Here is a 12,085-nt window from a genome sequence, read left to right on the forward strand (position 1 = left end):
AAAAAGACGAATGGAAGACTGCCTTTAACACCCTGAAAGGTTACTTCGAATATTTGGTAAGGCCTTTCAGGTTGTGTAATGCACGCGCACTTTTTCAACACTTTGTCAATGATATTTTTAGAGATTTGCTTGGTCGTTATGTGGTTGTCTATCTGGATGACATTCTGATTTTCTCTCCTGATTGGGCCACACACATTGAACATGTTAGGAGTGTTTTGCTACTTTTGCATCAAAACTGTCTCTTTGTTAAACTGTCCAAATGTCTGTTCGGACTCCAAAGGTCACCTTCTTCGGTTACGTCATTACTCCCGACTCTTTTTGTATGGATCCACTCAAGGTCACGACTATTCGACTATTAATAACTGGAAATACCCCTCCAACCAATGTTTCTTGGGTTTTTCCAATTATTATCGAACATTTGTTAAAAATTTCTCTACCATAGTCAAGCCGTTGACAGATCTCATGAAGAAAGGTGCCAATCTGACCAATTGGACTTCTGAGGCTGAACAGGCATTTGTGCTACTCAAGAAATGTTATGTTGAGGCTCCTGCTTTAGTGCCTCCAGACTTAGATTGTGCACTTGTTATTGAGGTTGATGTCTCTGAAGTGGGGGTTGGTGCAGTGTTGTCTCAGGTCTCTGAAAACTTTACACGTTTACAGCCTGTGGCCTTCTTCTTGAGGAAATTCTCCCCTTTGCAGTGCAACTATTATGTAGGTAATAGGGAACTTCTAGCCATTAAAGAGGACCTTTCATCAGATTGGGCACAGGAAGTTCCATATACTGCTAGAAAGCTGACAGTGCGCTGAATTCAGTTCACTGGTGGCTTTCCAGATCTGTGCCCCGGGTAAAGCGCTATCGGTCCCGGTACCGTAGCGCTTTACAGTCAGAAGGGCGTTTCTGACAGTTAGCCAGGGACGCCCTTCTCCACAGCAGTGCCTATCACGCTGTACAGTGTGAGCGGGGATCCAGGCACTAAACATATACTGGCAGATCCCCTATCTTGTAGTTTTAGTGCAAGAGATGCCCCAAAGGATGTTTCAGAAAATATCCTGCTCCCTGGAATGGTTCTTGCCACTATTTCTCCTGTTCTTACTACTTTAGTTGTTTAATTCGCAAGATCTTGCTCCCAGAAATACCCCCCACTGGAAAACTGTTTGTGCCAGCTAGTCTTCATCTTCGTGGTTCAACTGTAGCGTGACATCACAGCTTCCCTGGTGCTAAATACCTTCTCACCCGCAATTACTGGTGGTCTTCTTGGTCTCTAGATGTTCATGAATTTGTTTCTGCCTGTGAGACGTGTGCTAGGATGAAGGTACTGAAGGCCTTCTCCATCCTCTTCCGATACCTAAAAAACCGTGGTCCAAAAACATTGATATGGTTGGTTGTGGACAGGTTCTCTAAAATGTGTTATTTTATACCCCTAAAGAAACTTCCAATTACTCGACTGCTAGCCACACTCCTCATTAATCACATACTTCTCTTGCATGGTATACCAGAAAATATTGTATCTGATCAGGGTGCACAATTTGTCTCTAAATTCTGGAAGGAATTTTGTGGTTGTCTGGGGGTCTCTCTCTGTCTTTCTCTTCTGCTTTTCAACCTGAGACTCAATCAGACTCTTGAACAATATTTTGAGATGTTTTGTGTCCAATGCTCAAGAAAAGTGAAGAAGGTTTCTCCCCCTAGCAGAGTTGGCAATAAATAACAGAGAGAATGCAACCACTAAAATGTCTCCATTTTATTGCAACTATGGTTTTAATCTCTGGTACTTGCCTCTCTGGAGCACTGAATAGGTTAATCTCATCACCGAACAAATTTATGAACAACTGTGCACAGTCTGGGCCCAGGATCTGCTGAGCCTGTAAAAGCCCAGGAGTATCACAAAGCATTTATCAACAGGCAAATAAAAGACGTTTAGCTGGTCCTGAGTACAAGGTGGGAGATCGAGATTGGTTGTCCACTAAGAATCTGCATCTTAGGGTTCCGTTTTGGAAATTTCCACCATGTTACATTGGGCCGTATGTCATTACCGAGGTCATAAATCCAATCTCATTTAAATTACAACTTCCCAGTTCTTTCCGTATTCACCATGTTTTCCACAAGTCTCTTTAGAAATAATCTGTCACACCTGTCCTAACATCATCCAGTCCATCAGGTGGTTCAAGGAGAACTTGAGTACGAGGTGGAGAAGACCCTAGATTCCCATTGGGTGCAGAATTCTGTCCAGTACCTCATACACTGGAAGGGTTATGTCCCTGAGGAGCGTACGTGGGTTTCTGGTAAAGATAGTCATGCCCCACATTTCATTAGACTGTTCCATCGACAGAATCCTTTGAAAGCTGGTTCATCTTGTGAGGGCTGGTGGTCGCACGCTTCGGCGCAGGAGGCATGTTCATTTTTGATCCTATGCACTTGTTGTAGCACAGCTGAGTATTTGTTGCTGTATGTCAATCTAGACAGTGCTCTATTTCCTTTGGTCATTTTGGAGTTAACTTAGTAGATTTTGATTGACATTCCTCCTGGCCAATCAAGTCTATGGCGGATTCCTTTATGTACATTTCCAGACTACTCCCTAATACTTGCTATTGCCTTTCTGTGCATGGTGGCTGTATCCAGTTTGCTGTTTATATTTATATCCTTGACCCTTGGCTTTTTCTTGTGACTACTGTCTTGGATTCTGATTCTGTACTTTGCTGCTCATCTGCTTCCGACCCTCTTGGCTAGCCTGACCACTCGTTTATTGTTATTTTCTCTGCATTCTATGTTCTCACTTACATCATAGGAAGGGACTTTCACCAAGTTGTCTTCTATCGAATACAGTAGTTGAGGCAAATAGGCAGGGACTGGGGGTGGGTTCAGTACTAGGACTCACCGTTTCTGTAATTTTCCTTCCTTCCAGGCTCCAGCAGCAGTTACTGGGGAATTGCTCATCTAGAAATTCCCTAACAATCTATATAACAGTCTCTGTATAATCCCATCCTTCCAAGATACATAAATGCAGATACCTCCTCTTTTATTATCTGTCGTTGCAGCAATTGGGTAACTTAACAAATTTGACATTAGGAAATATTGTATAATCTGAGAAGTGATTTGTCATGTGACTTTCGTTTTCTTTTATATCTACATGTATTCTTATTCATCTTTACTCAAAATAATTTCTACGTTTTCATGAAATCAATTAAAGATTTTTCAATAAACGAGAACGTGCTAAAATAATAACGGGCCAATTACCAGAACCTGGAGATGATAAATAATAGTTACTTATCTGTTATCACAATCTTAAAAGAAAAAGAAAAAAAGTTGATCCATTTTTCATTCTCATTACTTTATAGTTTCTTTGGGTTTAAGAAAAATGGGAATTTTTTTTTCCTTTGCAAAATGGGGGCAAACAGGCGAATGATCGGGATATTTTCTCATCTGTCACCAAGCAGACGCCTGACAGCTGTAGGTCTGATCAGATACCGTGAGCTTCGGCCCCATGGTCTTCTGCTTCACCTTGCACTGTCTTCTCCGCTCTCCAGTGTCAGAGAGGATATTCAGCGCCGCGGGTGGTGTCGTCACACTGAAGCAGTCATGGTTGTTCTCTACAAATGTGGAAGGCGTTACATTGGAGAAAAAGAATCTGGCTTTGATCTGAGAACACTTACACAAACCTTCCCAAAAGGTCTCTTCATCAACAACAGAGGGAGAAAAATTTGGGAATTCAAGCTGATAAAATTCAGATTATTAACATAAGGATTCAATTTCTGAGCCCCTACATGGACACAATTCACCCCCTCCATCAAACTATCTCCAGCTCATCCAGCACCGACCACAACCAGCACAGCAGTCCTGTATACACTCAGCATGTAACCTCGGTAACACCTCATGTGAGGTGTCAACCCCATGGGAGGAGTCATCCCCATGTGACTGATCACATGACATCAAAGGTCCTTGTGCTCCTCCAGCAGCACAGCCTGACTCCTCCCACATATGTGACTGATCACATGGTCATGACATCATCACAGGTCCTTTACCAAGTATATATAGTATACAGTCTGTATAGGTGGAGGTATGTCACTGCCTGGATTACTGGGGCGCATGTAGCATTAACCCTTTCATTACTAGGAAGTCTTATTACTAAGCCTATTTTGGATTTAATTCTTCGCCGTATTCCAAGAGCCAGAACTTTTTCACTTATATGGAGTATAATGTCAGTGATATATTGTGTTGTGAATATTTTTTTATGGCTGTCTGTTAAAGGGAGTCTATCATTGATATTATTCAATTTTAACTAATCCCATCATTATAAAGCCGTTACCTCTCCCGAAGAAATACATTCCTCTGTTTTTCCAAAAATACCAATTGATCCTATATGCAAATGAATCTTCTTGGATCACAGGGGGTGTTACCCCAGAGCTCCGAGCACACCCAAGTCATCAGCAATGATCCTTCTTCACTGCCCCTTCTTCAGGTTCGGCCTCTTCCTCTTTACTATGTCTTACAATTATTTTTGAACTACACAAGCAGGCGCAGTAAATTCGTATAAGAAGAAATCTAAGGTGGCGCACGGAGCATGCACTGTATGCTGGCCCGAAGCCAAAGTGCTAACGCCCCCCTGTGCTCCAAGAAGATTCATTTGCATATAGGACAAAGTGTTTAGTTTTTTAAAAAAAAATAGAGGAATGGATTTCTTCTGGAGATGTATGTCTAATATAGACTTTCTAAGAGCTGTATACTGATGGGATTAGTTAAAATTGCATAATACTAATGATAGACTCCCTTTAAGGCTACATTCACATTCACATCAGAGTCTCCATTCATGGATGAAAAACTTAATGCAAGTTTGGCTTTTTCATATGGTGATATCTATTAGGGCTAGTTCACATGGGTAAAGAGGGGGCAGATTATGGCGCTGAATCCATGTCGTAATCCACCCCCTCACAATGGACGTCTATGTAGACCACCAGGCTACTTGCCACTCATGGAAAAAAGAAATGAGCTTGATTCAGCCCCGTCGTCCAGCACCCTCTGGAATGGGCCCATTCATTTGAGCCTACTCCAGAGGGGGAAGCCGCGACTGTCGGAAGCCGCGACAGTCATGGCAGGCGTATTTTGGCCCGAGAGTGACCCGGCTTGCTGTGACACTCTCGGGGCCAAAATCCACCCATCCGCTCCCCATGCGAATGGGGCCTTAAAAAACAATGACCCCATTTTAGTTGGGATCCGTTGCTATCTGTCATTTTAAGGACCATATTTCAGTTCTTCTTTTTAACCCCTTCCCACTCAGGGCTCAGACAACAGAAATTTATTTCTATATATACTTACAGCTATAGCAGGGTGCATTAGAAGATTAAAATGACCATTCTGAAAGCCTTTAATAAGAGTTCTTTCAAGTGCCAAGAAATGTATACAGTGCATATAAAAAATAACATGGAAATGTTCTTACGTGGTGTCCAAAGGAGCAAGGAAAGAGATGAAAATGTAGTACCACACTGTACTGTAGAGAGGCGCTACTAGTCAGCCAATCAGTGCATGTGCTATAGTAATACATGGCTAACCAGAGACATAACCATGAAGATTTATTGCTACCTCCAGCCAAATATTGTATGTGGAGTCTGGTTGTAAGATACAGTGGACCAGAAAAGACCACTGTGTGGTGAAAAAATTATATCCTGAGGCCCGACCCCAGCGATCACTTACCCTCTGTTCTGTGGATAGTGGATAAGTGTCCTTAATGGAACAATGCCTTTAATGCTAAGTGTTTTGTGGTCAAACACGCTATGGGATATCTTGGGACATAAAGGGACTCAAAATAAGAAACAAAGTCCCAGGATATATTAGGGCTGTACTTATTATGTTCTTTATCACTTTCAGGTTCCTACAATATAGCATCCTCTCTAAGGACACCTTGGAGACAAGATGGCAGAGAATATATTAAATCTCACCTTAGAGATCCTGCACCAGCTTACTGGAGAGGTGAGAGATTCTGATGATGTCACATTACATCATTCTTATCTATAGTAATAACAGATGATATGACTGGAGAGGTGAGGGACTCTGGGAATGGATGGAGTGATATTTATTAATGTGTCTCTCCATAAACAGGATTACACAGTAGTGAAGAAGACCTCTAGTGGGCGCTGTCAGGCTCCTGTATCTGAAGGATGGGGGAAAACCCTGAGTCCAATCCCAGGGCCTCCACCTCACTCCCTGATACAGGAGGAGATCAATAGACAGAAGATCCTAGAACTCACCAACAAGATGATTGAGCTGCTGACTGGAGAGGTGACACTGCTGGGAATGCTGGGACATTATACAGGAGCGCTATGAAGGGATCTGGTGATGACTGTATCATTGTGTTGTCAGGTTCCTATAAGGTGTCAGGATGTCACTGTCTATTTCTCCATGGAGGAGTGGGAGTATTTAGAAGGACACAAAGATGTGTACAAGGAGGTGATGATGGAGGATCAGCAGCCCCTCACATCAGCAGGTAATAGACATGACTAAATACACACAGCCTCTCATTATCTGTATGGAAAGAATGAATTCAGTCCCTGTATGTGTTTCCTCCAGTTCCATCCAGTAAGAGAACATCACCGGAGAGATGTCCCAGTCCTCTTCTACCACAGGACTGTAAGGAAGAAAATGTCCTCCAGGATGATCAGGTAGATGGAGATAAGGTGACATGAAATCTTCCTCTGCCCTGTAGAAGGGCTGTACAGGTCTCGTGGTCAGTCTGGTTTTATCCCACAGTATTAGGGTTCGTGCACACGGAGTTAACGCGAGCATATTTTAGTACTTCAATTAAATCTTTTACACGTGTAAAAAAACGCATCAAAAAACGCGACGCGTTATGTAATGAGAAAGGTGGAGATGGCAGGATAAAGCTGACCCTAGACATGACATGTTGTCTGGATCTTCTCACAGTTTTCTGGCTATGGAGGCTGCTGGTTGGAATAAGGAACCAACATGGTGGATTTATCCAGGAGACCTGCAGCTATTTGGTCAGATGACTCCTGCTGTCACTTTTGGTGGTCATGATAATGAATGATCTTTTCTTCTCCTATAAAACATCCCACGTGACTTCTCCATCCGTCTGGTGACTTTTACAATATTTGTTTCACAGCTTTTGTATCTGGGTAAAGATCTGAACAATATTAATACTCCGGAGACATATGTGAGGGGTGATGAGGAGTGTAAGGAGGAGATTCGTACAGGTGATCGCCCAGGTGAGTAGTATCCACTAAATAGGATCCTGTTTACATTATAGGTTGGATGAAGACACCAGTCCATCAAGTTCAACCAATAACCCCACAGTGTTGATCTAGAGGAAGGCAAAGTAAACCCATGTGGCTTATGGCAATTGCCCTATGCCCAGTGAAAAGATTCCTTCCTGACTACAATCTGGCAATCAGTATAAAATCCTGGATCACCTTTTCCTTACCAAAGTCTAAAACTTGTAATATTTTTCTGTTCGAGAAAAGCATCCAGGCCCTCTTTGAGCTTGAACTATGGATCCATTATTACCACTATCCTGTGATAGTGAGCTCCACAGTCTTACTGCTCTTACAGTAAAGAATCTCTGTCTATGCTGCTGGTGAAATGTTATTTCCTCCAGATGTAGAGTATGTCACCTTGTCACTGTCACAGGCCTAGGTGTAAAAAAAAAGCATCGTAAAGTTCTTTGTGCTGTCCCTTCATGTATTTGTACATTGTTATTAGGTCTCCCTTTAGATGTCTTTTTTTTTTCTAAATGGAATAACCCCAAATTAGTTAATCTGTCTCTGCCCTGTAGTTCTCCCATTCCCTGTAATAATCTTGGTGGCCTTCTCTGCTCTTTCTGGTTTAGTTATGTCCTTCTTGTACACTAAGGCCCAAAATTCTGGACAATAGTCAGTGTGGCCTTACAAGGGATTTTCATAGAGGCATAACTATGTTCTTGTCATGAGAGTATAGGCCCATTTTGATGAATCCCATAATTGTATTTGCCTTGGCAGTAGCTGCCTGGCACTGGTCACTAAAGGTAAACTTACTGTCCACTAGCGTTGAGCGATTGGGATCTGAAAAGATCGGATTCTGATCGGTGATCAAGTAAATTTCACAATCGTGATCGGAATTCCGACCCGATATTTTCCAGCGGGATCGAGGTTGGAGATTATTTCAAGATCAGCTCAACTCTCAAGTGACTTTTCCCATAGAGAAGCATTGACTAGGGTTGAGGATCGGGATCGGAAAAGATCGGATCCCGATCGGAGATCGAGCAAATTTCACGATCGGGATCGGCTGGAAAATGATCGGAAATCGGATTTTGAAATCGATCCTGAAATCTCAAGATCGGCTCAACCCTACTGTCCACCAAAAATTCCCAAGTCTTTTTCAGTGGCAGTCTTACCCAGTAATTTACTATTAAGTACATAATCTTCTGTGGATGTAGGGTTGCTCCAATTCTTCTGTATCTTCATGTATTTCCTGACAGACTTTATGAAGTTGAGGTCAGAGCTTTTCTAGAATCTCGGTACTTGCAGACAGTTTTTGAAGGAACTCGGCAGGGAGGTTGCTCTGCTCCCACCATCTTGGAGAACTAAGCACTGATCTTCTGTGGATGTAGGCTTGCTCCAATCCTTTCTCTTCATGTCATCCAAGACAAACTAAATGAAGTTGAGGTCAGGGCTCTTTGGGGACCAGATCATCACTTCGAGGACCTTTTGTTCTTCTCTACACTGAAGATAGTTTTTATTGACATTGACTGAATTTTTGTGGTCATTGTCCTGCAGCAAAATAAATTTGGAGCTAATCTGATGCATCCCTGACAGTGTAGGTGTGTGCTAAGTTTTATATGGAGGATATTACTGATGAAGTGGTGTTTCTTATTTATTCTACTATAATTGTGATGGCGTAGCATACACATTTTTGTGTTATAGACTTGCCGGTAATTACTTACACCACTCCATAGTACTTTTTGTTATTGTATTAACTTTGTCACTTACTCCTCCATTGTTTTGGTATACTAGTACATTGATTTATTCCCTGTATGTATTCTGAATTCAATTTTTCTGTATGTTACATGTCTTTTTGTAGATTTTTTGGTGGATATTAATAACATTTATTATATTTTATTATAATTCTATGTGTGGTAGTTTCTTTGGATATTTGATACAGTAGTTCCCACATATGTTTTTTCATATTAGCTTCTTTTATGTATTATTGACTATTTTTCTGCCCCTGCCTAAAACGTTTGCACAATGCTTAAATTTTAAGGTAATATTATTCAAAAATAATACAGTGATTTTTCTTCTTAGCAGATAACTTTACCAGGAGCGCACAAGGACATTTCATATCTTCAGATTATAAAGCAGATGATGGTGGTACCACACAAGATACATATGAAGAACATGTCATTATCCCAGATATACCATCCACCTTTCACAGCAACGATCCATCATCTGATCTTTATATACAGGTCCGATCTTCAGAGCCATCACAGTCCATGATGGAAAATGAAAGTTACAGAAAGGGTTTTGTATATCAGAGAATGCACACAGAGGAGAAGCCATATTCATGTTCACAATGTGGAAAACGATTTAGCAATGAATCAGCATGTGTCAGACATCGGAGAATTCACACAAGGGAGAAGCCATTTTCATGCTCACAATGTGGAAAGTGTTTTCATCAGAAATCAGATCTTGTTAAACATCAGAGACGTCACACGGGAGAGAAGCCATTTTCATGCCCAGAATGTGGGAAATGTTTTAGTAATAAAGCAAATTTTGGTAGACATCTGAGACTTCACACGGGAGAGAAACCATTTTCATGCTCAGAATGTGGAAAATGTTTTTACCAGAAATCACATCTTGTTACACATCAAAGAAGTCACACAGGAGAGGAGCATCCATTTTCATGCTCAGAATGTGGGAGATGTTTTATACAGAAATCACATCTTGTTTCACATCAGAGAATTCACACAGGGGAGAAGCCATTTTCATGTTTGCAGTGTGGGAAATGTTTTGCATACAAAACTAGTTTTCTAACGCATGAGAGAAGTCACACAGGGGAGAAGCCATTTTCATGTTCGCAGTGTGGGAAATGTTTTAGCGGTAAATCATATCTTGTTATACATCAAAGAATTCACACAGGCGAGAAGCCATATTCATGTTCAGAATGTGGGAAATGTTTTAGCTATAAATCAACTTATGTTAGACATGAGAGAAGTCACACTGGGGAGAAGCCATTTTCGTGTTCAGAAAGTGGGAAATGTTTTATCCAGAAATCAGATCTTGTTAAACATGAGAGCATTCACATTGGGGAGAAGCCATATTCATATTAACAATGTGGAGAACATAAAACTTCTTTACTTTTGCATTTCTTGGTCAGATTTTGGGAGATGTTTAATAAAATGGCTACTTGCTCTGCTTCCCGCTGATCATTTTGCTTACTGCCCTCCCACTAAAGACGGTCAGATTTCTTTCCTCCACTTCCCTGGGGCTCTGACCAGTCTGTCTGCTGAAATATCTCATAGCAGCTCTGTCTAGTGGTCACTTTGTTGATACTGAACATTGTAGATAAGGATGGATAAAGATACAAGTCCATCAAGTCTTACTTATAAACCCACCAAGTTGACCCAGCGGACGAAAAAAATCTGCTGAGGGTTTGTCCCCACATAGACTTTACGATTATGGGATTGAACTCTTTCCTGAAACTACATACCCTGAAGGAAGGATCTTCAATCATTCTGCTCCTAAAAGTGAGGCTATGCGAGAATACATTCAGGATAGTCTTCTTAAAGGTCATTTCCATCCATCTAACACCCCCATGGGGGCTGGGTTCTTTTTTGTTAAAAAAAAAAAAAAAAGACGGCGGATTGCGGCCATGCATTAACCATCGGGAATTTTAATAAAATTATGGTCAAAAATCTTCTTCTTATCCCTGATCTTTTTAATCAGATAGTGGGTACTCGCTGTTTTTTTTTTTTTAACTTGATCTCTGTGGGGCCTACAATCTGATTTGGATTAAAGAAAAAGATGAATGGAAGACTGCCTTTAACACCCTGAAAGGTTACTTTGAATATTTGGTAAGGCCTTTCAGGTTGTGTAATGTACGCGCACTTTTTCAACACTTTGTCAATGATATTTTTAGAGATTTGCTCGGCCATTATGTGGTTGTCTATCTGGATGACATTCTGATTTTCTCTCCTGATTGGGCCACACACATTGAACATGTTAGGAGTGTTTTGCTACTTTTGCATCAAAACTGTCTCTTTGCTAAACTGTCCAAATGTCTGTTCGGAGTTCAAAGGATCCACTCAAGGTCACGATTATTCGACTATTAATAACTGGAAATACCCCTCCAACCAATGTTTCTTGGGTTTTTTCAATTATTATCGAAAATTTATGAAAAATTTCTCTACCATAGTCAAGCCATTGACAGATCTCATGAAGAAAGGTGCCAATCTGACCAATTGGACATCTGAGGCTGAGAAGGCATTTTTGCGACTTAAGAAATGTTATGTTGAGGCTCCTGCTTTAGTGCCTCCAGACTTAGATTGCACATTTGTTATTGAGGTTGATGTCTCTGAAGTGGGGGTTGGTGCAGTATTGTCAATTTTACACAATTACAACCTGTGGCTGCCTTTTCGAAGAAATTCTCCCCTTCGCAGCACAACTACTGTGTAGATAATCGGGAACTTCTAGCCATTAAATGAGCGTTTGAGGAGTGGAGACATTTCCTTGAGGGGGCCAAACACCAGATCACTGTATTTACTGATCACAAGAACTTACTGTATGTGTACAGTGCTAAGCGACTGTCTCCCAGGCAGGCTTGTTGGGCACTGTTTTTCATACATTTTAACTTTGCTGTGGCTTATTGTTCAAGCACTAAAAATATATTGGCAGTTCCCCTATCTTGTAGTTTTGGTGCAAGAGATGCCCCAAAGGATTTTTCCAGAAAATATCCTGCTCCCTGGAATGGTTCTTGCCACTATTACTCCTGTTCTTACTACTTTAGTTGTTTTATTCACAAGATCTTGCTCCCAGAAATACCCCCACTGGAAAATTGTTTGTGCCACCTAATCTTCATTTTCATGTTTTGGAAGAAAGTCGCTGGTAC

General features: G+C 41.2%; 1 protein-coding gene across 1 annotated transcript in view; it reads left to right on the plus strand.

Annotated features, from left to right (window-relative positions):
* The window catches only part of LOC142209933 (uncharacterized), a 121,920-nt gene extending 111,613 nt beyond the window's left edge, over positions 1 to 10,307 (plus strand). Inside the window, 2 exon segments of the mRNA XM_075278971.1 lie at positions 2,149 to 2,159; positions 9,531 to 10,307. Coding sequence (XP_075135072.1) covers positions 2,149 to 2,159; positions 9,531 to 10,307 — 788 coding nt within the window.
* Positions 10,308 to 12,085: the final 1,778 nt, after the last annotated feature.

The sequence above is a fragment of the Leptodactylus fuscus genome, chromosome 6 (genome assembly GCF_031893055.1).
Source record: "Leptodactylus fuscus isolate aLepFus1 chromosome 6, aLepFus1.hap2, whole genome shotgun sequence".
NCBI classification, from domain to species: Eukaryota; Metazoa; Chordata; class Amphibia; order Anura; family Leptodactylidae; genus Leptodactylus; species Leptodactylus fuscus.